At 36.4% G+C, this 27760-nt stretch overlaps 1 protein-coding gene across 2 annotated transcripts; it reads left to right on the top strand.

Moving 5' to 3' along the window:
* On the top strand, window positions 1-27702 carry HERC4 (HECT and RLD domain containing E3 ubiquitin protein ligase 4; the record flags this gene model as incomplete). Of its 2 annotated transcripts, XM_079535590.1 has the most annotated exons (24): window positions 1-226; window positions 2605-2764; window positions 3765-3841; window positions 5633-5854; window positions 7239-7330; window positions 9713-9843; window positions 10890-11050; window positions 11443-11519; window positions 13695-13819; window positions 14349-14408; window positions 14940-15051; window positions 15390-15579; window positions 16218-16390; window positions 17748-17864; window positions 20046-20069; window positions 20553-20651; window positions 21116-21283; window positions 21407-21550; window positions 22332-22498; window positions 23265-23331; window positions 23572-23654; window positions 25791-25974; window positions 26568-26670; window positions 27494-27702. In XM_079535590.1, the coding sequence occupies 24 exons, from the start codon at window positions 1-3 to the stop codon at window positions 27700-27702; spliced, it is 3171 nt and encodes a 1056-aa protein (XP_079391716.1). The 2 variants fall into 2 exon arrangements, with proteins under 2 accessions (XP_079391716.1, XP_079391717.1); XM_079535591.1 differs by lacking the exon at window positions 20046-20069.
* Window positions 27703-27760: the final 58 nt, after the last annotated feature.

The following is a 27760-nucleotide window of genomic DNA, read 5'->3' as shown; positions in this document are numbered from 1 at the left end:
ATGTTGTGCTGGGGAAATGCGTCGTTTGGACAACTTGGACTGGGTGGAATTGATGAAGAGATTGTTTTAGAACCCAGAAAAAGTGACTTTTTCTTAAATAAAAGGATCAGAGATGTGGGGTGTGGACTAAGACACACTGTTTTTGTCCTGGATGATGGGACTGTTTATACGTGTGGATGCAATGACCTAGGACAACTAGGGCATGAAAAAGCCAGGAAAAGACCCGGTAAGTTGAGAAGAAATGAATTACAGAGCATACCTGTGTTTGAGTGTGTTTTTTCTCTGTGTGATGCTACATCAAGCCCAAGGCTGTCAGTGCTTGTGTGTGTGCTGAATTGTATGCACAGTAATTCTTCCAAGATCGGTCATGTTTTTAACAGAAAAAACATCCCTTTGCTTGGTTTGCGTGGCTGTGTGCCCGTATTTTTGCCAGTTCAGCTAGTTTTCAGTGTGTTCAGTAGTTTCAGTTTCAGTGTTTTCAGTGTGGAATTGCTTTACCTAAGGCTGTAGAAGACTCACTGAGTGGCTGTAAGCCCAAGGGGAGATGACCTCCTTCAATACGTGGATTAGTGTTGTCCCATATGGATGGGTTTGGCTACTGGAACGTGCTGGAAATGAGTATCTGGCATACCGCAGTTGAGAAGCACGTTGTGTGTTTTTAATACTGCAGTGTATTGTATGAAGCACGTCTGATTAAAGCAGTGTGATTTAATTCTTCCTTTTTTAAAAAACAAAAACAGATGAAAAACTTCTGTACAAATGCATTGCTAGAGCAATAGAATTTGGAAGAACCTAAAGGATGCAGTGTAAAACTTAAAGGGGCTTTTTTCCTTTTTTCTATGTTACTATGAGTTTTTGGTTCTCCCTGGTGCGGTTCTATAGCAGAGCTGGTAAACATCTTGTAGGGACTGCAGAGGAGTGTGCACATGGGCTCCCCTCAGAGCTGTGCATGTGAATCATATCTGCATGCTACTGAGAGAGATGGAACAGTGCATCTGACAGTGCTTCTGTAATAAGCATCTCGTAAGCAAACTGAAAAGCCTTAGTAAGAGTTTATTCTGATAGCTGTGAAGGAGTTTTGCAAGTTACTTGGCACAATAATTGATACAAACTGTTCATATGGAAACAAGAAAGATAGTGCCTCTCTATTATGCAATATTCTAGTCATTCTTTGTTCAGAGTTTTGAATTTGATGCCAAATAAAGATTTTTCATGTAGTTGATATGTAACTTAGGACTAATTTGGACTTCAGTTGGGAAACAGTAAACGGGTGTTAAAACTGATAAACTCATAAACTCTGTTTTGCAAATAGGAATAGAAACTCAACTTGTCAAACTTGTTCTGAATACTTGTTACACTTTGAAAATGATGCTGGAATTGTCTTTTAACCCTTAAAAAATATAATGGGGTAACTAATTGAGCATTCTAGAGAGGCTCAGTGTCTTTACAAATGGGTGCATGCTCTTCTGGGTGTGTTTCTGCTGGACAAAGATACTTTTGTCACTGCTTGTCTTTGCCACCAGTGTCACCAGCGGTGCTATTTAGCTCTCTCTTACCTCTTGCCTTCCCTCGGAGCTCTACTGGTCACAGAGGTTCTATGAATTATTCATAAAACCATGTTAGTTAGCAAAGTCAGGCTGGCTAGGTTAGCAGCTGGTAAGGATGGTCTGCCCTAATGTACACCGTGTTGCCTGAACTAGAAAGCGCGAATGTTACCTCTTCTACTGGCAGAGCTGTCGAGACCCTTATGAGCTAAACTGGGCTGGCAACCTCTTTAATAACACCAGCTGGTAGCAGTATGAGTGATTTTTTTGCTGCCTTTTTAAATTTTATTTTGTAAGCTGAGTGTCTGTCACGTTGCAGATACCATTAACTACCATTTTGGAACTGAATTAGGCTGCACTAGGCTGTTTCTGTACTACATTGATGATACACAGGAGTTTTTATCGTGATTCTTAATCAGTAGGAAAATTCACATGTTTGAAGACTGGGCATAAGATTTTCAAGGAGGGAACTGTGTACAGGAAAAAAAATCGCAGGTACTTTAGTGTTTGCTTTTCACAGGTATGCATTGTACGTCTAGAAAAATTAAGCTTTAGGATCTGTTTCTACAGTGTTTTGCTTTATAAAGAGGACATTGTGCAGCTAATTGCAAAATCAGTAGCTTCAGTCTTTAATTGGTCCTGCCTTGTTTTGCAGCTCCTTTTTGTTTATAATGAATAGGTGAATTCAACTTGCTGTGTTGAGGTGTTTTCCCACGTACAGAAGTCTACACGTGTAGTCATTTGACAGTGAATTTTGTTATTTGTTCTCAGATAGCAAGGTTAGAAGAAGACGTTGAAAAACAAAATCTGCAGGGTTTGTGTGGTTTTGTATGTAATCGTGCCAGGTTAATTGCAAGAGCTCTTGTTTGAGTGGCAAATTTAACTTCTCCTAGAAAGCGTGTTTATAATTCTAAGATAAGGCTATTTTGGCAGAATTCTAGGCTTGCTTTGGTGTCATTTCAGTGGACATCTAGGAGATAAATGACTGTAACTGTTGTGGATAGCATTAACTTGTTAATTGCTTTTCTTTTATTACTGACTTCTTTTCTTATTTTCTTAGAGCACGTTGGTGCCCTGGATGCCCAAAATATTGTAGCTGTATCATGTGGAGAAGCCCACACTCTTGCATTAAATGACAAGGGTCAGGTATATGCTTGGGGTCTGGCTACTGATGGACAGCTTGGCTTGCCTGGAACAGAAGAATGCATCAGAGTGCCCAGGTTAAAACCAATATATATATATAGTAAAGTCATTTTCATTGAAAAAGTGTACTTAAATTTCACTAGTCAGACTATTCTGTTATAATTAAGAACACTCATTAGGAAATGTGTTTTAGCTGTTATGCTTGCGTGCCTCAGACTGTTTATTTCCTTTCTCAAATAGTCAGTTTAGGTGAGAAGTGTGCAGTGGGTTTGCTAAGGTAGTTTATAAATTGTCATCTGCTAAGAGTGGAAGTTACACTGGAAAAGTAACATGTTTGTTATTTTTCAACATAGATAAAAACCCGAGTGACAATTCTTTAGAACATGAGTAATTCTTAACTTGGCCGTGACTGTTTGTGACTTGTGATTGGAAGATAGGAATAGGAACAAATTTAAAGGTTATTCAATTCTGTATCAAATTTACAAGTCCCCGGGCCTTTCAGGAGTTCCCATTTCTCTCATCAAAATGGAAGTGTACTAGATTTACTGTAGCTTAATGTATGTATTTGCTGCTTCTTGATTATATTGTGTGATGCCTACTTGCTTGTAAGCAAATTTGAAGTTGATGTTAGAGATTAAAAAAATAGTATTCAAATTTTAGAATGTAATTCAGCCTTTACAGCTAATATTGATTTTAAAAAAGAGTAATATGTTGTAAAACTACTTACATTTTGAGAACTAAAAAAGGAGAGTCTCTTCTTGCTTCTTTTATTCATTGCCTCCATTCAGCAATGGCATCTCCTTCTAGCATCTCTAAAGTACATACGCCTCCCTAATCTTTCATTTGGTTTTTTACTGAATTGATTAACTTGAAAATAAGACAATCACTGAAGATGTTGGCAAAGAAGATGTTTTGACTTAAGATGTAACTAAATAGCTTTTAGAGCATTTAAGTTAGTTTCATGTACATTATTACAGTGAAAAGGACACATTTGATGATTTTATCCTTTAATGTGACTTGTTATTTCATACCACGATCTAGCAGCTTAATTCCTTCTCTGTTTTCTTACCCCAATAGAAATATTAAAAGCTTATCAGAGATACAAATTGTGCAAGTTGCTTGTGGTTATTATCACTCACTTGCACTCTCAAAAGGTAAGCAAGATTCTTCTGGAGCTATATATAATTTCTTACCTGGTAGTTCTAAGGTTTTCAATGTTCTGTTTCACTTAGACTGAAATTTCAAGAGCAAATGTATAAACTGAGGCAGTGTTGATTATTCTTTCTTTTTTTTTTTCTTGTGCTTTTTTATTTATTGTCTTGCTTTCACGTAATTTTCTTTTTTAATTATTTTTTTTCTTTCCTTTCTCTTATCTTACTTCATTTTCACCCTGCTAGCATTCTGCTTTGTCACTGGTCTTTTGTTTTAGCCTGTAAATTACAGTTATCAAGGCTCGCAGGCACTTAATGCCATCTGCTTTTCTATTGTAAATGTTGGTTTTTGTTGGTGATTCTAAAGTTAATATTTAATTTTCTATGATAACCCACATTTTGAATAGTTAAACGTTTTCTCAAAACTTTTCTGGGTCTGTGAATATACTTAGTTGGCTTCACTCGTGTCACAGCACCACAGCATCTATTAAATGTAACTGCCAATAAAGACAAACATGAATTTAAATCTACTTCTTGTTTGTTTTTATTGTGACAAATGAGAGTTGTGTCCAAAAACTCTGAAACAAGTGGCTGCTGGACAGAGTTAATGCTCATTGTAGAAATCCATGGTGTTAAGGGGGGGAGAAGAGGGCAGATTACTAAAGGATGGTAGTGTTTGACAGTGTTTCTGTTTCGTGTGAGTAAAATTTCAGCTGCATAAAGTGGACAGGAGGGGTATTCATTGTATGCTGATCTCTTTAAATTTGCATTAATTTATACTGACTACCTGTGCCTTGATTCTCTGTGTAATTGTTCATGGACTTGTATTGATTTCTGTGCCGTTCTGGTAGCTTTGCTCTGTGTAATCTAGTGACATTCCTTTATTTTGAGGATATAAAGGATATATTCTGAGATATAAAGTCAACCCCTTGTCTGAGTTTTATATGTATGAAATATATTTAAAAATATTTCTATATTTGTGTGTATATGTCTATATAATGTATTTTAAATTAGACATATATATATATGTGTATAAAATAAATGAAATGGCCTGCATTTCAAGAGATAGACCTGAATGTTTGGTATCTTGATAAACACTTTGTTGGAAAAAATGGAGATAGAAGGGACATAGGTAATGTTACTGTTTGAAAATCAGCCTGTTAGCTAAGGTGTACCATATCTTTGCTATTAGGTGTTCGTCCTAATGATAATGAACACTGGTTGTTCATTAAATTATTTTCTTTTGGGGATAATGAATTCATAAATAGCTCTCTGACTTGTGTTTCGTGAAAATAAAATTATATGTTTTTAACGTTTTAAGGCATCAAATTACTTTATTCTTCATCAATTATATATTTAATACAATGTTTTAAAATATTTGCATGTGAAAAAGAAGTCTGCTACTGTATGAAAGCTTAAGTGAGGCTTGTGATTGGAAATAGGAAGTCTTTGCATGTTTGGCATGCAGCTTTGGCAAGTTCTCTGCATTAGAGTGTGTGTGGTGATGGAACTCTCCATGGAGGAGCGTCTTGGTTCCTGATAACTGAGCACTGTTTATCTGTCACTGCTACAACTGGAATGTTGAGAAAAGCGCTGAGGGTTGGAAACGTTGTTTAAATATTTGGGTTGAACAAGAGAACGCTTTGCTTCAAAAGTGTTCAGTGATTTGCGTGCATTTTCAAACTGAAAAATAGTTGAAAGTAAGTGTCTGACTTAGCTTTTACTTTTTCTTGAAGTAAATAAATCTTATAGAATTAAATTACATTGACTGTATTTCTTTTCTTATTTGAACAGGAAGTGAAGTGTTTTCCTGGGGACAAAATAAATATGGCCAGCTGGGCTTAGGTTACGAGTATAAGAAACAAAACTCCCCGCATGTGATTAAATCTCTGCTGGGAATCCCTTTTGCACAGATTGCAGCAGGAGGAGCTCACAGTTTTGTATTAACTCTTTCTGGAGCCATCTTTGGATGGGGACGCAACAAATTTGGACAGCTGGGTCTTAATGATGATAATGGTGAGTAGTCATTGCAAAGCATCATGCTTAAAGTCCTGGTTTGTGAATATGAAGCTACCAGTATTCCTAAAATAGTAGTGGACAAAACAAACCTTTGTTGAGTACATTTGATGGTGCCAATGTTGTGCAAGATTATATAAGGAGGACAGAGTTGGGCTTTTTTTTTTTTTTTTCCTTGCTCCAATGGCTATTTTGTAGTGAAAATTCTGGCAGCATTATGTTGAAATTCCAGTCTGCTTGGCTTGTGTTCTCTTCCTGTGAGATTTTTCTTTGTGACTTAGGCTTTCAGAGTGGCTTTCTGTGTACCAGCTATTAGATGTCTTCATTGTTTATTACCATTATGTGGATATTGTCCTTTCTCAGGCCACTTGTGGTGAACAGTTTGTGATTTTTCAGCTAACCGTTTGCAGAATTTCCTCTATTAGGGTGGTGATACTCATTAACAACTTCAAAAAGCAGTTAGGTTAGACAAAAATTGGTTTCTCCTGCAGTTCTATTACTCTATATATACAGTACGAAGGCGCAGGAGTATATGCTATCAGGTTCCCTCAGTATACAGTTAGCTACAGAATCTGTAGCTAGTTCAGTGATTTGATGTTCTCTCACTGGTCCATTGTTCCCAACACCCTTTAAAATTAGAAAAATAGATTGTAATTAAGAAACACATTTGAATTCATGCTTTAAATGTGGCCATATTTAAGTAATAACAGATTTACGCAGACTTTCTGTAATTTTCTGGTGAAGTCATTTTTTTGAGGGAAAGTTCGGTTTCTTCTACACAAAATTAACTGCTTTTTTTGCTTATGTTTAGATAGGGTCTTTTTCCAGACATCTTTGTGTATCTGACAGCTTTATAGATGCTAGTATTAACATTTAGAAACATTACTTTGTGCAGCTCGATGACTTAAGTTGCTCTGTTGCCACCTTGGAAGGAAGTTAGTTATACCCGCTGACTACTCCGTGTTCCATGCTATTAGTCATTTAATAGAATTGAACTATGAGCGATGGATACATGATGGAATGCTATAAAATAGTGAAACACATAAACTACTCAAAACACGTCGTCTCTTTTCTGTTGTCCTGGTCAATGGCAGGCATGATGCACTGCTCTGTATTTCATTATTTGCATATTAACATATGGTCAATCATGTGAAAATGAGGATATTTGCTACAAAATAACTCAATATAGTAATTCTGTTTTTTTTTTTTTTCTGTAGTGGTGTTACCACCTCAAAGATGCATAGGTTCAGCCACAGCAATTGTATCTTGTTAACACATCTAAAACACTTCTTTGTTTGAAACAGAGTAAGAATGAATGGGTGAAATTTGTCTTTTGATTTTTGTTTTCATAATAAACAATCCATTGCTGTATTAAACCTCTCAGACAGGTATGTTCCTACCCTGCTGAAGTCACTGAGAACTCAGAAGGTTGTTCATATATGTTGTGGAGAAGATCATACTGCTGCCCTTACAAAGGTACAACTCTTAAAAATGCTTATGCTTTCATTTTCAATATTTTAAAGAGAAAATGCTACCTGACTAGGAAATAACAAATAAAACTTCTTCAGTGTTAATTGGATGAAAGCAAGGAAGCACTGGAAGAATGGTTAAATAATTGGGGAAAAAATGCAAAAAATCTGTAGTTTTAAAATCTTGTCAGACACGGTAAAGGTGAGCATACAAAATAGAGTATTTCTGATAAGGCAGTGTGTGTTGCATTATTAAAATTGTGCAGGTATTTGCATTAGTGTATGCTAAAGAGATTAGCTGCTTTTGAAATGTAACACTTCCAGCATTATTGCTTTTATCGCCAGTCAGATCAGGTTAATATTGAATTGAAGCTCCGTGCCCAGGGGGTTGACAGTATGTGGTTTTTTAAAGAGTTGTCATATTGAATTGCATTTTTCTACTTATGTACTTAAGAAATTGGAAATTGGAAAGCATTTCAGTGTGAGGGTCTATGTAAAATCAGCCATTGATTTCAAGGCCAGTGTGGAGGGTGGCGATGAGGGAGGGGTGGGGGTTAAAAAAAAAAAAAGTATTCTATTCATGCAGAGATGTAGGAATCAAAAGTGAGAGCTTAGATGTACCAAGCTGCTGTGTGCATCACTGGGCTAAACACATAATTTGGAGTCTCATGTTTGTTTGAGGTGTGGGAACTTTAAGGAGAAACATGAAAAGTAACGCTGGAGCTTTGTTTCATCTTAGTGTTGGGCAGTGCATTTCAAGCATCAAGTGATATGTAGCCTTACTTTGTGGTGGGTAAAGTAGTACGTGTACATCTTTTTTTAAGTGCTTGACTCCCATGCCTTTCTGTCTGTATTCTGATAATTGAGTTCAATTTCAGCATTTAGATAAAATGTACCGATTTATAAACGGAATATTTTGGACTTGCATTAGTAGAAAATTCTGACTGATGAAGATTTGGACAAGTGACAAAGCATTTATTTTCCGAGTCTGTATTCAGGATGTTGTAAGAGGTGCTGGAATTTTTGAATTAACAATTTAAAATGTCTTATTTTTGAAGGAAATCGGTATTTACTTTTGGAGAATGTATGTGTGTGTTTCAATTTTTGCACTGCAACAAATGAAGAGTTTTGAAGAATATGGTCTGCTTAAGTGTGGCCATATCTTATATACCTTACATAAGCTGATGTTTCTGAAGTGAAGGGAAAAATAAACTGTTCACAAAGAATTTGTGTTATAAAATATTCTCTTCTTTTGACTGGAAAAGATGTGGCAACTTTGCATTTCTAAAATTGATATTTATGTATCGTACAAGGCAATGGAAATAGGGAATGTAAAGAAAACAGCAATTTATAACTTGCATTATAACTTTTTTTCCCCTTTTTTATGTACAGAAGTTTACTTCAGGCTTGTTTTAAAGCTGATAGACTCAAAATATTGGATTTACTGTAAATTCTACAAGTTTGTTACCTGTATGAATCCATTTCCCTTTGCATGACAGGCCTTGAAGAGCCAGGGGTCTTGACTTTTGTAGATGGTGCTGTGTATGTGTGTGACCTTTTCTCAAGCCCTTCTGAAATACAGAAAAACCTGTCACTATTTGTTATTCTGATTCAGTTAATGAACCTGTTGGTTTTTCTTAGCGGACGCTGCCATTTTAATGATGATTTCCAGCAGAGGTCCAATCTGTTGCAGAGTAAGAAACAGCTTTACAATTTCAAAGCATGTCAAAATGGAAAGTTTTAAAGTTGTTGTAAGGTAAGTTGTATAACTTTAGAAAATGTTTCTGATTTAATATTCATTTATTTAAGTTTTTGGTTAATTTTGTGATAAATTAATCAAAAACACTTCTAAAAATTGACTTGCCTTACAACAGCATTGAAAATTTCTGTTTTGTCTTTTCAAATAATGAAGTTAACTGTCTCAGTCATACTGCTCACTCTGCATTGTCTTTCCGAGGAGGGCAGCTTCCTATTTAATCATTGTTTTAAAAATTTCATTCAGTGTTTAAAATCCAAACTACACTTTTTAATAGTATGAGTTTATATTGCCATCACAGTCATTATGAAATCTGGAAAGGAGGAGAGAATGAGGGTTAGTGCCTGCAGTAACACAAGTTAATGCCAGAACTGCTGCATACTAATGTGAAATTACAAGGCTGAGATTTAACACAAATAAGGTAATAGCTGTGATAGCAATGCTGCATTTTCATGATAGTAATAACCTTGTGATCTTTCTGTGACTCAGGGACCTCTTGTGCAAATCTATTTTCTGTCCTTTCCCCACAGTTCCAAAATTATCAGACAAGGTGATTTATTAAACTCCTTTTTCTTACAATTTTCTTGTTCCAAGACATATTATTATTTTAATCCATGTAATTTATTTGTTTAGGAAGGTGGGGTTTTTACATTTGGAGCTGGAGGCTATGGTCAGTTGGGACACAACTCTACCAGCCATGAGATAAACCCAAGGAAAGTTTTTGAACTGATGGGAAGTCTTGTCACACAGATAACTTGTGGCAGGTAAGGTCTGTTTTGCACAAGCACTGTGAATCTTATAAACGCTCGTTTTGTGTAATACTTTGTGTAAATTCTAATACAAGATGTTTTTTTTTCTTTAACCTTTCTTTTGTGGAAGATAGTCTCTCGTGAAAGATAGATGCTGCAGTGAGGTTTTAAAAACATTCACTAGAACCAGCATGAAAGTTTCATTATTTGAGAACTCATTATCTGAATTGAAAATGTTAATAATCATGTGCTTGCTTATTGCTGTCATTTAATTATTCCCTGCTAAAGAAAGAGGGTGTTTGGGGAGGTACGTGCTCTTTGGTGAGGATAAGCGTAAGATTTGGGAGCATAGCTCATGATGCGAATGATCCATAAAAATAAATTGCCCTTCAGTTCATAATGCTTTTTGTGGTATTCATATTATGACAGCACCCAAGAAATGGGAAAAACTGTCAACACAGATGAAAATGTCCCTGTCCAAAACACTTAATTCTAGCAATTTTTGATGAGATAAGCATATTTTGTTATTTGGATTTAAAAAAAAAAAAAAAGTGTATTATGCAGTCCTTTCCTCGTAACAAATTGGACCTTTTTCATTTGGTCAACTCGATACTGATTGTTCCTAAGTGCATAGGAGAGCAGGAAACTAGTGTTGGGATGAGGAACTGTACAATCATTGGATCATTCAAGGCTGTCTGGCCCACCTCCCCCGCAGTGAACTGGGGCACCTACAGCTCCATCAGGAGCTCAGAGCCCCATCCAGCCAGGGGCAGGATGGGATGCAGCCAATCTGGTACAAACTAAACATTTTTGAACATCCAGAGAGATGCTCAAAGGATCAGACTGTTTGCAGACTTCAAGGCAAAAACCTGGCATCTCCATTATTCCTGGAACGTTTCCAGAACACGTGTTGACAATGTTGTCAGTGATGGTGCATTGCCAATAGAGATGTGGATTGTTCACAGGTCCTTTCAGATACTGTTTAACAAAATTCTTAGGTTGGCCTGTGCAAAGCATGTTGTGATGCTGAGAGTTTTGTTACTGAATTCTGTTTCCCTTAGGCAGCACACTACTGCATTTGTTCCTTCGTCTGGAAGAATTTACTCTTTTGGACTTGGAGGTAACGGGCAATTAGGTACAGGAACAACCAGTAATAGGAAAAGTCCCTTCACAGTAAAAGGAAACTGGCTTCCTTACAGTACTCAGTGCCTGATCCCTGCAGGTAAGCAACACCTGGCATATTTACTTTTTGGACTTGCGTTCCTTAGTAAGTGTTTTGCAGATCTTGAGATCAGACTATAATTGTTTCCTTCCCTGCAGTTTGTTCTCACTGTGCTCTGTTCTCACTGCAGGAATGGACTTCAAGAGAAGTACTTGCAAAAATTGCTTAAATGTGGTGTTGGGCTAGGTGCCTTGTTAGCACTAGAACATTAGCTTACAGCTCTTATTGCTTACCTCTGTCAAAGATGGCTTTAATGGTTGCATTGTGAAGAACTACTGACACTGAAGTTATGTAACGAATGAACTGTTTCACAACTGAATGTATTTATTGCAGCATCTTGACTATTTCTCAGATTCACTTTTTCAGTTGCCTTTGTTTTATTGTTATTGCAGACAGTGAGCAGTATTATTGCGTGAAAAGAATTTTCTCTGGTGGGGACCAAAGTTTTGCACACTACTTTTATCCACAGGTAACAAATTAAATATACTTTAGAATGAAAATATTTAAAACTCAGCCTCATTTTTTTCTGATGCCCTTAAGGAGACTTTGATATTGAAGATGCAGAACTACGTTGTAATATTTAAAGCGTGGAAGCACAAGACATTGCAGCAGTTCAGCAGTGAAGACTTGGATAAAGTTTGTGTGTTAGCTGTCAGTAAAGCATTTTGGCACAAGCTTTTTGCTGAGTGGTGAATGTGTGCCTTTCTTTCCTTTTAATGGAATCACAGAATAGTTGAGGCTGAAAGGGAACTCTGGGTTCCTCTGATCTAACCCTCCTGCTTGAGCAGGGCCTGTCTGAGCAGGTTGCCTAGGGCCAGGTTAGGTGGCTTTTGAATATTTCCAAGGAGGAGACTGCATAACAACCTGTTTCAGTGCTCAAAATCACCTTTTCCTTTCGGAAAGTAAAAGGTGAGTGAATACTTGAGCTCTTCCTCCCCACCCACCCTCAGTCCTGACTGCAGCTATGCTGTGTTCTGCTCTGTGGTCAATATAGCATTCTACAGTGATGAGGAAACAAGTGGAGCTAAAAATGATAAATGGTGGCTGTCTGTATTGATAATTTTGTGCTAGTGTTAAAACAGTACCTTTCTTTAAGAGAATAAGAATTGATCTCTGTAAATTCTATTGTGTGTGTTGGAGGGGGGAATGGCAAGGTGGGAGTATGATGGAAAGGAAGCACTATTAGACAGTGGCTTGGGAAGAGAGATGTCTGGATTTTTATAGGGGATATTTCTGAATAGTAGCCTAGATTTAGATTTTAGACTAGGGTTTAATGAAGCAACATGAGTTGGAAATGTGGAGGGAAAACAAAACCAAACACAAAAACAACTGATTAGGCAGTGAAGGGAAACAGTAAGGTTTTAGGAGAAAACATGTTTGTTTGTCAAGCAAAACTGAGTACAGGTAAGGCTTACAGTAACCTTTTATTCCTACAACCTGTCATGACTGTGAAGAATTAACAGTTTTTCTCCCGTTTTCCAGTTCTGATTGAGTTTTGATAACTGTTACTGTGTGGGATAGAAGTTTGTTTAACAGGTGTTAAGCAGGTGTGGTAGAAAAGGCTCAAAACTTCTCTATTAAAATTATTTTCTCAAAAAAGATTCTACTGTGCAAGTTTCATAATTGCTGAAGTAGATTCTGACTAATAGAGGTGGACTCTATGAATGCAGTTATTGTACTGTACAAGAAGCATTAGCAATAGATGGAATTTGGTGCTGCAAAAACATCCCTTTTAGTACTTCTTAGTTTGTCAATTTGCACTGAATTCTTTCGAAGTTACATGAGTACTGTACTGCTGGGACCCGTGTGCCCTTGCCAGCTAAGGGCTCTCAGCCAGGCCTGCTTGATCTTTCATTCAAGTTAATTTTTGGACAGATCAGTTCCCTGAGTGTTTCATTATGTGGCTAAATGATATTTCTGCTGGACAGGGAAACAGCAAGATCCTGGAGGATGGGATCAGGATACTGATTTTTGGCAACAGCTAGTCATCATAGTACCAAGTCAGCTGTGTTTGTCAGCCTGCATCCTCAAGAGAAATGTTTTTACTAGTTTTATTTTAGTTTTGGTGCTGTTTGCCCCCCCTTTCTGGACCAGTTCTCCTACTCAGAATGATTTTCTTGTTTGTTTCCCTTTTCTATTAGAAATCTCACTGTAATTCATTCAGTATGAGCAGCACATCAGAATGCAAGTTCTGTAATGTTCAACAAAGAAACATGATTCATTCTCAGAGGAGTCTGGATGTGGGGTGGGAGGGCAGCTACCCAAAGTTTGAATGGATCCTCTTCTGTATGCTCATGGCCTGGCAGTGAACTAAGTGGATGATAGTAAGCAGATGTCTGCCATTCTTGCCTAAAGCCTTTTTTTGTGTTTGTCTTTTAAGAATGTTTGTATGTTTGTCATGAGATATCCTGTGGTGTGGATTAACACGTTAATCTGAGTAGTTTTAGTTTATGATAGTTTACTCTGTTTTCATGGCAAGTACAGAACTACTAGAATACAGTAATTTTATCCGTTAGCTTATTTCACAGTAATACTTTGGGTAGGTAAATGGTCGATCAGTGAAGAGAAAGAGAGCTTAACCACAGGACTGATTTCCTGGAAATCAGCTTTATGTGCCTGATTCTTTGTGTTCTTTAAACTTCAGAACATGGTGCCACCAGATGACTTCAGGTATCCTGACCTTTTGAAGCAGATCTGGACTGTGAATGAAGCGTTTATTCAAAGATTGCTGACTTTCCCATCTGGAAGGCTTCCTGTAGAGATAGCTAAGTAAGCTTTGTTGAGGAAAAAAGTTGTCTTTCATAATTTTATTTGATTCGGGTGTGAATGTGGGTTTGAACATACATAGCAAAGGTTTTTTTAATTACTGACTTTTATTCTGTGCAGAGTATTTGCTGTGCTTTCGTTGACATAAGGTAATTTAGCTCCTTTAGTCCATGTCTCACCTGGCACAACTTAGTCACCTGAGCTTAATGCAAGATTTAAATATTTAGTTGTGCATTGAAGAATGACAGTGTGTGTAAAGGAATTTGAGCATAATGCAAAGATCATTTTCATTACTTTTCAAGAGGAGTGTGCAAAGAAAAAAGAACTGGAACTTCTTGCTTTGTTTTTAGCATTATTTGAACGTTGTCTTTAAATGAAGATTTTATATGATGTTAAACGTCAGATTAAACTCAGAATTAGATTTTATGTACAATGTAACTCTAGAGATTAAATACAGCTTTTAATAGAAAATGCTATTTTGTAGAAAAGAAAAAAAAGAAATGTAACTTCTTTCATATGAAAACTTTTTCAGTGAAATTGATGGTACGTTCTCCTCAGCTGGATGCCTGAATGGGAGCTTTTTGGCTTTGAGGTAAGTTTCAGCTTTTAAACAACTATTCCTGTGAAAAGAAGAGTTTGTGACCAACTTCCTAGTGTCTGTTGTTTCAACGATAACACCTTCACTCAATTTCTTTATCTTAATATTACTCAGATGCTTTTGCTTTAACTTTCTAGCTCCTTTATTACAGATAGTTTATCAGCTGGCCTAAATGCAGAGTGTCTGCTAGCAGTTCTTAGAAGTGCATGCCACCTGGCTGCTGCCCTGTTAACCAGCAAAACTCATTACTTAGCAGCTGCAAGTCACATATAATTTTAAAGGAATATATTGTGCAGCCTGCTCTAGATCTTGGTGTTGTTTTCCATGATTGCCTGGCAGTTAGAATGTTTTTTTTTTTTTTTTTTTTTTTAATTGCTTTGAAGGTTGTATGATGGAAGTCTGATACTGTGATCAATAAAACTTAAGTTCCACAGTAAACAAAGCTAAGAAATCAAGGTGGAAAACTTGTAAGTGCTGAGAATACAGGATTCAGTCTTTTTCTGTATTTTTCTCTCCTTTCCATAGCAATGACGATCATTACAAAACCAGCGTTAGATTCTCAGGGGTTGATATGAATGCTGCTAGACTACTATTTCACAAACTTATACAGCCTGACCACGCTCATATATCACAACAGGTTTGTGCTGCATATTTTCTTTATGTTTGGAAACATCTTTATACCTATCTAGAAATACTGTTGTTATGCTTGCTTGGACACATGTAATTGTGTTCTTTACTCAATAATATTTAAACTGCAGATACATAAAAACTGTTCTGTGTTGTGCCAGAAGGTAACACCAACATACTGTACGTCTGTATTTTAAAATCCAGAACCAAGACAGTAAATTAAATATTATAATGTAGCTCAAACTTAAACCCTTGATTGTTATTTTCTAGTTTACTTCTTATTTAGGTGAAATTTTGTTGAAATGTACAAATTTATTAAAGTAAACTGAATTTTATTATGCTCTGTAGGTGGCAGCTAGTTTGGAAAAGAATCTTATTCCAAAATTGAGCAGCTCCTTACCAGATGTTGAAGCTTTAAGGCTGTATCTCACTCTACCAGAGTGCCCGTTGATGAGTGATGCAAACAATTTCACAACATTAGCTATTCCATTTGGAACAGCAATTCTGAAATTAGAAAAAGCTCCTTTAAAAGTTCTTGGTAAGAAATTGAATTTTTGTGGGGGTTTTTTTTTGGTTGTTTTTTTTTGGTTGTTTTTTTTTTTTTTTTTTTTTTTTTTTTTTTTAAACTCTTAAAGGATACAGGAATAAAAACGTGTAGAAATTTAATCAGTGAAGACATGGTCTCAACAACATCCTGGTTATTCACAGTTCTGTTGAATTTTTTAATCAGGAAGCTAAGGGTTAAATTTGCATAATACTAAAGAAAACAGCTATCCTAACTTCTGCACGCAGAAGTTTGTTGAGCATCTCTTTTTGTTCTTCAGAGCTTCCCCATTTTAATAATGCTTGTTGTGCGCTCAGCTGCTAATAGCCCATGCGTTGTTTTAAATCCCAGAATAGGGTGGGCAGAGAAGGTGTATGAGAAGGGCATGGAGTTTATACACCAGAACCATTTTAAAGTTGGAAGACTGATGTTTCTCTAAATGTTGCTCTGTACAGAGCTGAATGTGTAATAAAACATCAGTACTATGTTGTTCTGTCTCTGCTCACCTCTTCTTACAGTTTTCGGTAACTGATAAGTACATTTTCAAATAAGAAAGGTTCTTCTGATTTAAAAAAACAATGCGACGTTGCAGTGGAAAGTACTATATTTGCATGTTTGTCATTTGTTGACAGAAAACTGGTGGTCTGTACTTGAACCTCCATTGTTCCTCAAAATAGTGGAACTCTACAAGGATGTTGTGGTCCACCTCTTGAAGTTGTATAAGATTGGCATTCCTCCAGCTGAAAGAAGAATATTTACAAACTTTCTACACACAGCTTTCAGAGTTCTAGAAATACTGCACAGGGTATGTTTACGTCAATTTAAACCGACTGCTTTATCTGTTTGTTTTTTGTCAACATTGTGTGCTGTGTAGTTGTTGAAAGTTAAATAACTAAACAGTTCTAAATATTTAAACTTGACATCTACAGAAGAATCTGTAGTTGTTTGTTTTGGACCTAAAAAATATTAGAATTCTGGATTCCAAGCTGACATGGGGATGGAATTATCTATTTTCATGTGACTGACCCAAGCAATAGCTTCTGTGAGGGCATGTTGGAAAGAATTTTCTTTAGAAATGATAGTGAATAAGGTCAAAATTGGAAGGTAAGAGTACGTTGCATTTTGAGGTAGGTCTGAACAGTTTTACCAGGGCACATATTTCTTCTCTGATGTGTTTACTCAGGGTGTTAGTATCTTAATTTAATACATGAAAATTAATGAATTTTTGAGCTTTGAACAAAAATAGCCCAAATGATTCAGAGTAACCCGACTAAACATCACAAGCCTGAGAAACTGTTGTGTATAACTGCTGCTGAAGTTCCCCCTCCTAATCGCCTGTTCCAAATTCTTGGTTTTTTGAAGCCCAACTTTGATTAATACGTAGTAACAATGTAGAAATAGAGTTATGAACAGCTGGGCAGCAAGGTAGGTGTATGGACAAATTCTTAACGATTACCAGATGTGGGCTAAAGTAAGAGGAAGAGAATGAAAAGAAAACATATCTAGGATATTTCATGAATTTACCATCTGTTTTTTATGGCTATTTCCTTTTGGAGGGGGGCTTATTTGGGGGCAATTGGGTTTCTTTGGTGGTTGTTAAAGAGAAGGAACTCAGATTATCCATTTATAAGGATGAAATCCTGTCTTTCTGTTTTGATAATTAATGGTGCTTACCTGTCATTCTGAAAAGCAAATTTAGTGCATTTCCTGGGAAGGCTGGGGGTTAGAATTACGCTTTGTGTAAGGGTCTTTCTGTCTCTTACTTTTTTGAGCTTAGTATTTTTTAATAGAAATTGTTCCTCACATCCCAGGTAACTGAAATAGTATTCATTAGTAAGAGCGAAATTCTTGAATTGTAGCTCTTAAACTTGTACACAAGCAAGTGCTATTTCTGTGTGATCTCTTGATGTGTCGGAATTGCAGCACTGTTTTTTGCAGTATTGTACACTTAGTTACTTTTCTTTGCTCCTTGGATGGAATTGTGAATAATCCATGTTTCCTTATCTTTGCTGCTGTTTTTGTTTGTTTGTAGGCATTGCTGTTTTTCTAGAACTTTTTAGTGGCTGGGTATCTGTAGCTGGCATAACAAATGCTTGAAAAATAAAGAAGAGAGAATCCTTTTTAAAAAGATGATGCAAAGTGATAAACTTTAATTTCTTCAGGTAAATGAAAGAGGACAAGTTATCCAGTATGACAGATTTTATATTCATGAAATACAAGATTTGATAGATATCAGAAATGACTATGTCAACTGGGTCCAGCAGCAGGTATTTGGAATGGTAAGGCTTATTTTGCTTTAATTTTATCTTCCTTTTCCACCTGGTTTTGTCTTTTTATGGAAGCCTGTAGATTCTCTAAATATGGACGATTTGTTTTCATACAAGTACGGTGACAGACCCTGATAATGAATGACTCAACTTATGTCAGGTACTAGTTAAGGAAGTGTTAAATTGATACCCTGCAAGAAACACATCTTTCTTAGGACTGACAACGTTGAACATTTTAATGCGTTAGCTAAAAGGTGACTCAGAAAGCTGTCTAGTAAGGTTTGCCATATCAAAAAAGTTAGGGAAGTGATAACTCTTGGTACGTCAGCATCTCAAGTAACCTGAGGTACTGTGTGAGCTACGTTTGGTCAGAATAATCAAGACTTAAAGAAAGCTGAAAGTGTTCTGTAAAACTAAGTCAGGAAACAGTAGGGAGTTACAGGTAACAGACGACTAATAGGATTTTCTGTTTATTGCTGGATAGTGATAAGAAGTGAAATAATTATTTCTTGGATTTGTAAATAGAAGAGTGGGAGTAAATGGGCAGAAACAATCACTTGGATAAGATTTTGTCAAACAGTTCTGTGACTTCAGTTTTGAAAGAATGGAGTATGTTAATCAACTTGTTCCATCTACATGAATGTATTTCTTCTGCTGTGGTATGTAGAAGGTCCTGGAAAGGGGAGGCCTACTTTTGCTTTGTATTGGATGAATACAAAGCAAGTGATAGCTTGTCTACTAAAGAATATAAAACTGCAAAGTAAAATAGCAACAGCAGGAAAATTGTGGAGTGTAAGGAAATAAGTTGATATTGTAGCCATCGCAGAACTTTGTGTCAGCCAGGCTTTTCAGAAAAATAACTCGTGCTTGATGTAGGCTAGTGTTGGTTTCTGACAGAGATAATATATTAAATGAGATACAGAAGGTGTAGGTAAGTATTGCAAGGTCTTGGAAGTAGAGGCAGATTGTATATTTGGAATAAGAGAAGAGTATGGTGGTGAAGGGTACAGAGAATTAGAAAGATGGTGACTTTCACAGCTATCTGAATAGATCTAAAGAAACTGGAATTGTATTTGTCATGATCAGAGAAAAGAATTCTGAGATGCAGGAAAATGAGAGCTGGAAAATGGATTTATTTTAAAGTTTAAAGCTGCATTTGTCAGTCAAATCACAAGATTTGAGCAGTATCTTTACAATAAGAAGCCCTACTTGCCTATTGAACCACTAGTAATGAATCAGAATTTCTTTTGCCACTGTCATTTTTTTATTGTTGTATCTTGAGACAAAGCTGTTTGCTCAGTTCCTTGAGTGAAGTGTGGAAAGAAAAGTAACAGACAAAAATGTAAGACTTCTTCAAGAACTTAAGAGGAAAAAAAAAAAAAATGCTGTGCTTTCAACAAAAGAGAAATTGGGCAATGTTGAAGTTGCTGAATAGCATCCTTAAAGGAGTTGAGGGAAAAAGTGTTTTAGGAATAAATACAGCAACAGGAGTAAGCATTGCATAAATCTTCCTGTGAGAAATGGACTGCTAAGTGTTTCCTTTAGGAATTAGGGATACGAGGGGAGTACGTTTTACAGAGATGATATTTTGGCCATCACTTTGTCTGTGCTGTAGGTGTCTACATGCTGCACTTCAGAGACTTGTGTATAATCACATTTCACATTTATTTATTTATCCACCAGGTGCATGACTTGGTTCCTTAGCAGAATTACCTAACTAGTTCTGAATGTCTCCAACAGGCTAGCAATGTCTATTGGCCTGTTTCAAATTGCAAAAGTCAGTTGATTTTCTTATATGCAGTATTGTAGTTCTAAATAATTCTTGAAATTTAATGACCAATTTTTTTGTTATCTTTAAATTTTTACTCATTTAAAATGTTTTGAATGGCATGCTGTAATCACTTCAGAATGAAAATATATCTGAAAGACAATGTCATTGATTAATGTGTGGGAGTAATCATTTAAAAGGTTCTAATGCTCCCTTTTAAAAACACATACAGGGTGTTGAAAGGCGTAGTTGTATTTGGTAGATTAATTAAAATGTTTACAATGCTTATCAGTTTTTCAGTAAACGTTCTTTTTGGGGGGAAGCTATAGCTAAATAATTCTACATCAGAGATGAATAATTAATGCAGACACTAATGCTGCTTTTTCATCTTAATTATTGCTGCCTTTGTGCAAATGCTGTCATAGGATGTCAACCATGGATTAACTGAGGTAAGATGGGTTGCAATCTGGTTTCTTTTTGGAATGTAAGGAAATCAGAAACAGGAGTGCCAAGGATTGTAGGATGTGTTCCATTAGGAGTAAAGCTTTAACTTGTTAGGATTGTAAACTGAAAAGGTTCTTATTGGGCAGAAGTATGTAATTCTTTCTGTTGCAAATTCAGAGCGGAGTTTGAAAACAAAGACTTGTTTGGTGATATCTACTGGCTGTAACAAAAGGAGTGAACTTAAAAGGAGTGAAATTAAAACGTGTAAAGAGGGGGTGGGCCTTTTCTTGGCTGAAATACTGAACTATTGAACATCTATTTAACTTTTTCTGAGATACTTCAGGTCCTCCGTTGACAATGAGTAAAGGTTTATTTCTCTTTTCAGTAAAAGAGAGGTATTAAATGAATATAAACGTAATTGCTTTTTTAACTGCTGTTGTGGGTTTTCTACAGTAAACAGAATGATGACATGGTTCTTCTCATTCTAGTTAACAGACATGCCTGTTACCATTTGCACGTACCCATTTGTTTTTGATGCCCAGGCAAAGACAACTCTTCTGCAAACAGATGCAGTCATGCAGATGCAGGTATGAGTCAGTTTTTAAAGATGTAATTTATTTTGGGTTTAGTTGGAGGCTTTGGAGGATTGGTGTCCCTTTTTTCTTCTTTGTTTGCATTTGTTCCCCACTCTGCCAACTTGATCCTCTTCATGAAAGTAAGGGATCTGTTGTTTTCCTCTAAGTATGTATATGACTGAAGCTGGTAGGAATCTCACTGACATAAAATTAATAATTATATAAACATCCATTGAACTTCTTCCCCTTTCATTAACTGCATGTATTCTTTCACATGTTAGCCCATAGTAATAAGGTACAAACAAGGGAAAATACTGTCTGAGGTTAAAGAAATAGGAAGAAAGCCCTCATAATAGGTAATCACACTGATGTCTTCTGAACTCTTTCAGATGAGAGTGATGGATGTTTAGTGTTTATAGGAATCTTACGCTACCTCCTGACAGTTACATTGTACTTTTTTTTTCTCTCCCTCCCAGATGGCTGTTGATCAAGCTCACAGGCAGAATTTGTCTTCTCTTTTTCTGCCAGTATTTGAATCTGTTAACCCATGCCTGATATTAATGGTGAGGAGAGACAATATTGTAGGAGATGCTGTGGAAGTCCTAAGGAAAACAAAGAGTGTAGACTACAAGAAGCCATTGAAGGTACTGCCAGTACATACTGATCTGAGTGTCTTTCACTGACGTGCTAGTAATTAAGAATATATTTTGGACAAACATTGTTTCATGTTCCATTTTTAATTCTGTGCTCATTGAAATGTGTTTCAGGTTATTTTTGTAGGGGAAGAAGCTGTTGATGTTGGGGGTGTTCGCAAAGAATTTTTTCTGCTCATAATGAGGGAGTTGCTAGATCCCAAATACGGAATGTTCAGGTATTATGAAGAGTCCAGGCTGATCTGGTTCTCTGATAAGGTAGGGTGCGATCAACAGTCATTAATTTTCTTTCAGTTTAAGTATTTTGCTAATTATGTATGGACATAGGAATTTGTGGTAGTTTTATTTTGAGAGGAGAAGCTGAAGGAAGAAATCTTGAAAAAGTGTAATTTTTGCCATTGCTAGATCATAGCGTTCCTTTCTTTTTCTTTTTTTTTTTTTTCTTTTTTCCAACCTGATTCCTTGCTTTACTCCTCACCATTTGTCTGCGGTTGAGGTGACTTTGGTAGGAAGATGGGCCAGCTGACTCCAAAAGCAGAATCAGAATGGTAGAGAAAATTGATGCGGCATGTCAAACCTTCCTTTTCTGCGTTCATTCACATTTTTGGGCCTGCTTTTTGGTAGTCACCTGTTTGTACTTGCTAGGAAGTTTTAATCGTTGACTTTTTAGTCCTCTTTCAGAGGAACATGCTAACTAACTCCAGTTAGCACTCGCTAATGTCACTTATATCTGGATATTAATGTTTTCACAGTTGTGTTCCAAGCCTTAACTGTTTAGTCCAAGGAAGTTAACAGTAAGCTCCTCACCTCTCCTTCCCCGTTAATTTAAATTAAAATGTATTTAAGGACTGAGTACTGTCATAGTAAGTCACCAACAAAAATGGAATCTTTAGATGGTAGCTTCAGCAGCATGCATCACTTAGAACACAAAACATGTTGCATCTCAGTTGTTTTTTTTTTAATATCCATACCTCTTTTCTGGACTATAAATGATTAAAATAACTTGTTTTAAAATATTTTGTCTGTTTTCTGTTCTTAGACCTTTGAAGACAGTGACTTGTTTCATTTGATTGGTGTTGTCTGTGGGCTAGCAATATATAATTTTACTATTGTAGACCTTCACTTCCCTTTGGCTTTGTATAAAAAGCTGTTGAATAAGAAGCCATCCCTGGACGATTTAAAAGAGTTGATGCCAGATGTTGGCAGGTAAGCAAGAAAAAAATGTGTGAGATTAGGAATTAGTTTTGAGTTCAACACTTTCCTTTGAAGGTTTAAAGAAAGTGCATGCTATTCACACAGGATAAACATCTTAGAGTAACTTTTAGCTATCATGCCATTTCAGATGTGTGCTATTGTTAAGCAGCTGCTTCTCTAAGTGTTTGGTTTTGATATTCATCTCTCCTGTGCTTTATTGTCCTACAAGAATCTTTGTTAGTTGAAAGTTTTGAGATTCTGCTATTAATTTTATAAAATAAGTGTGAACATAATTTTAGTTCTGTATATTTTGCCTAGTCTGAGGAGGAGACATTTTCATTTATTTCAGAGGCAAGTGCATGCTAAATAACTGCACTTGAACAGGTAGGGTTTTCAGGTGGTGTGGTGGAGTTGGTGTTGGATTGCTTCAGTGTTGTGAATGCAAAAGGTTTTCATAGGTCAAGGAGGAATTGAACATAATAATGGGAAACACCATCAGTGATTAATTAGGACTTAGCACCTCTGTCTTGGAATTCCTTCCCTGCACTGAAGCTAGACATTGGGGTATGAGTCTTAACTCCTGAGAGAATAAAAAGAAACAACAGTACAAGTAATAGGAAAACCAAACCATTGTTTATTTAAAGCTTTGCATTCTATGCTTTTGAAAGCAATGTGATTTGCTTGAATTTCCCAGTGCTGCCCTGCAAGTCAGCATATAATAGTAGAACTTTTTTGTTCTCCTCTCACTGGTACAAGTACTTTGTAATTTGTTTTTCAGGGGAATGCAGCAATTACTGGACTATCCAGAGGATGACATAGAAGAGGCATTTTGTCTTAATTTTACTGTAAGTTTCTCATTATGTTGGAAGCTTTGATTTGTTTTACCGGTAAAGCTTGTACTGTGTATTACAGCTTCATCTGATGGATTGTTTGAGCAGAAGCATTGGCTGCTGATGGTCATGAATTGTAGTATTCTGTGCTTAACATTCTAAGATCTGTCTGCCATTCACTATACTGTTAGCGAAGAGGTGGGAAGAAGTCCTCTACACAGAAAATAAAATTAATACTATTTTTGTTTTAAATAGATCACTGTGGAAAATTTTGGTACAACAGAAATTAAAGAACTTGTTCCTAATGGTGCTGACATTCCTGTAGTCAAACAAAATAGGTGAGTGTTATGGATCACAGTATAGTTCGATGTTGCTGTCTGTTTTGGGAGCATAACTGGGCTGCTATAGAGATCCTTTGCCAAGTTGCTATGCTAGTGATGGGAGGCAAAGCTACTGCTGTTTTTCCAAGCTGTTTTAATGTGTATTATAAAGAACAGTAAATAACTGTTGTAGTTAGGGACTTGACATCTAAGGTGGCTCAGTAAGCAATATCTGTTTCACTTTGGCCTCAGAAGTATTTTGAAACTCTTTAGTGCCCATATGAATACACTATCTTCACTTCAGAAGGCCAGAAATGGTTCTGCAGAAAGTTACTGAGTCACAGTGAGAACATCAACTTAGATGCTGTTACGTGACGACTCTTGGTATGTGAAATACCATTTCAGAGAAGTATTCGCTTTGTAGAACAGATACATTAGTCTGTTATTTTTAGTGTCATTGTCTAATGAGTATGTGGGGTGTGGTTTTATCCTTCTTTCCTGGATTCTGTTAATTTTATAAAAGCTGCTTCTCCCACCCTGTGTTCCCCTTCTGCTCTTGGAGGATAGATAGAATATTTCTGGTATTCTGTGGTACTAATATTTTTTGCTGAATATTATCACTTTCCTGTCCCTTGTTGGTCATTCTCTTCATGTATTTTCATCAGTGTTTTAATCTTTGTGTCTTCTGTGAGCTTTCACTTCTCCTTGAGTGAAGGGAGAATCAAATGGAAAGAGCATACTGTTTGAGAACAAAACATACCTAGGCTGTATGTCATAGGAAGGGAGAAAAAGAACCTTCGGGTATGTTTTGGGCAGTGTTTTCTGAGTAGCTAAGTCCGTTGTAGATGAAAAAGCAATGACAGAAGATTGAAGGTATCACAAACTCTGTGCAGTGAGTGCTTTCATCCTCCTGACTTCTCGTTACTGGGAGAGAAAAACATTGGTTCAGGGCTCCAAGGCAAGACTGAGCAGCTTCAACTGAAGGGAAAAGCAAACAAGCACAGTAAGCATCTATGATACTTGCAGTCACTTCTTACACTGGTCAGCTTTTCTCTCTTTAATCTTTGGCTGATAGTTGAGGATTTATGGTGCTTCATCTTAAACATGATATTTTCTAAGTTCTGCAGACATGTTTTTTTCTGTCACAAAGTGACAATGAGATTAGAGTTGAAATATGAGAAAAGGTGTAGAGTGTCCGTGGAATGTAATGCTATGGTTGTCTGAAGAAATCTTTTTTCTCGGGGCCCAAATATTCTATGACTTTTTAAATTCAGTTTGAAAAATGCTATTGCAGAGTATAATTATGTTAATCAGTTTACTACTGTCAGTTTTCTGTCCACTGTTAATATTTCACAGTGTGCCTAAATTAGGGAAGATATGTTCTACAACTTAATAGTGTATCTTCAAAATGCTTCGATCTTTCTTTAAAGGATTAGTGATGTTATTCAAGTAAGTGGAGTCACTGTGCCAATGCAGGAGCTAACAGCATTAACTAGGATCCTTTAATAAATAAATGAAATTATAATCAATATTGTATCAGGAGATTTTAACTACTAGCTTCTGTTGAAGATGGTGTTTGCAGTAAGAGGAGAGAACTCCTTGTACTGAAGCATGGATAAGACAGTGTGTTTCTCAGCATCCTAACTTCTTTTTCCTGATTTATTTATTTATTTATTTATTTATTTTTTAGTGTGTAGGACTCAAATGTCTGCTTGAAATTTATTTTCATCTTCAGTGTACATATGGTAACGCTTTATAATAAAAACAGAGCAAAGCCAAAATACGCAAATTTTGGCACTAAGTTGGCTTCAGAACACTATGTACAACTCCAAGCCTTTGAGTGTGTTGCCATTCAGTCCAGTTCACTGTGAGGCATGCAATGATGTCTGAAATCAGTAACGAAAACATTCTTGGTTTTGTCTTGTACATTACAGGCTCCATGTTGGACAAAAATGTACATTTATGTGCTGTTTTCATTCAGGTCATCTTCTCTGTGGCTCTAACGTGGAGCACAGAACATAGTAGCCTAAGATCCTTTTTGCTCAACTTCCCATGAAGTTTTCTGTACTGAAATGGCTATTCTATAAAAATAGAAGGGTGACACATACTTTTGTTTTCCTCTCCTCTCAATATAATTATTTTTTCTTTGTGCAGGCAAGATTTTGTAGATGCATATGTGGATTACATCTTCAATAAATCAGTAGCTTCCTTATTCAGTGCATTCCATGAAGGCTTCCACAAAGTATGTGGAGGTAAAGTTCTTCAGCTCTTCCAGCCCAGCGAGTTGCAATCAATGGTAATTGGGAACACAAATTATGATTGGAAAGAACTGGAGAAGGTAAAAACAAACAAACAACGTAGTTGGCTCTTTGTTTCATATATATTTTTTTAAATTTCAAGGTGCAAGAGTAATCTCAAAGTATCATTTTAAGCTCTGTTTTCTCTGTTAGCATGTGGTATGTCATGGCCAGCCTTTACTGGATAGGGTGCATAACTGAGAATCTTCTTGTTTTGTCAGTGACCAAAGGCATTAAGATACTATTCATTTTCCTTTTTAAAGTTTTCTCATCTAATTTCTGAAGGAAATGAGAGCTGGGGGGATCAAAGAGGAAGAAAAATTGCACAGAACCTAAAGGCAGTTGTAAATTTAAGTTAGAAAGGGAAAAGTGAACAAAATGCATACTGCTGATATAAGTAGATACTCCTGCTTACTGAAATTCGCTGTGAGCTATTGTTACAACTTCTCTGGAATTGAGACTGCTTTGAGATAGATCCGTTTGTCCATATATTTGAAGTCTGAAGAGCTGCAGAAATTTGATCCAAGGAAATGGCAGTGTGTCACTTTCAGTGCAGTATCCCTTGTCACAATTCTTTATGCTTTATTGTGGCATTATCGTACTGAGAAGTAACTGAATTTCTTGCTCATTTTAGAATACGGAATACAAAGGAGAATACTGGGCAGACCATCCTACAATTAAAATATTCTGGGAGGTTTTTCATCAGTTGCCTTTGGAGAAGAAAAAACAGTTTTTGTGTAAGTATTCAACAGTACTTTGCAAAACCTTCTAACTGAACAGGATCACTGATTTCAGGTTCTGGCAATAAGAACAGTAACAGTATGATTAACTCCATATGGAGGGGAAAAATAATCAGAGTAGAAGCAATTGGTTATAAGCTTGTCTATGATTTTCCTGGAGCTGTCCTGAAAAGTTTTGGGTAATGGAGGTTTATAAGATGACATAGGCCAAAGCAGCATTTAAAATAAAAGAATTGCCCAACAGTGTGAGCTACTGATGGCGTCTGTCTGCTGATCAGAATTTTTTCCCTGTGATTTGACACCAGGTTCACATTCTCTAGTTTTTTTCATTGTAAATAGGTGGAATAGCGAAGTTATAACTGATTGTCAGTACCTAAAGATACTGATGTGAGGGAAAATACACAAGTTAAGACAAGGGAAACTTCTTGTGAATGAGCTGATGTTGAGAATCACTTTCATACTGAACGAACTAATCCAGGGTGCTCAGAAGTAGACTAAAGGTACAGCTAATGAATTTTAAGTTACCAATTCTGATCTTGACTATCAAGGGCACTGGTTTCATATGTGAAAATGAAGTTTTCCTTTGTGTACAACATGTTAGGTTATGGTGGAGGCTTCACTTTGCAGGAAGGAGATCAGGCTAAGACATCTCTTGTTTTCAAGTTTATCTGAACGATTTCAGCATGAAAAGCTGAGTACAGCTGGAATAATTGAGAAATGTAACTAAGGACTAGAACAGCCTATGTGGAATACACAGTGTTTTATCTTAAACCACTTTCAGGACTTTTTGTTTGTTTTTTTTTTTTTTTTTTCTTGGCAGTGTTTCTGACAGGCAGTGATCGTATTCCAATCCTTGGAATGAAGTGTCTTAAACTAGTCATCCAGCCAACAGGAGGTGGAGAAGGTTATCTTCCGGTAGCTCACACTTGCTTTAATCTTCTTGATCTTCCAAAATACACAGATAAAGAAACGCTAAAATCTAAGCTGATCCAGGCTATAGATCACTATGAAGGTTTCAGTTTAGTATAACTTCAGAAATGAGAGAGATCTGTGTAAAGTGGGATCATTAAACTAACTTCTTGTGTCT

The sequence above is a fragment of the Tetrao urogallus genome (assembly GCF_951394365.1).
Source record: "Tetrao urogallus genome assembly, chromosome: 5".
NCBI classification, from domain to species: Eukaryota; Metazoa; Chordata; class Aves; order Galliformes; family Phasianidae; genus Tetrao; species Tetrao urogallus.
The sequence above is the reverse complement of the archived record's forward strand: the minus strand, read 5'-3'. Positions and strand labels throughout refer to the sequence as shown.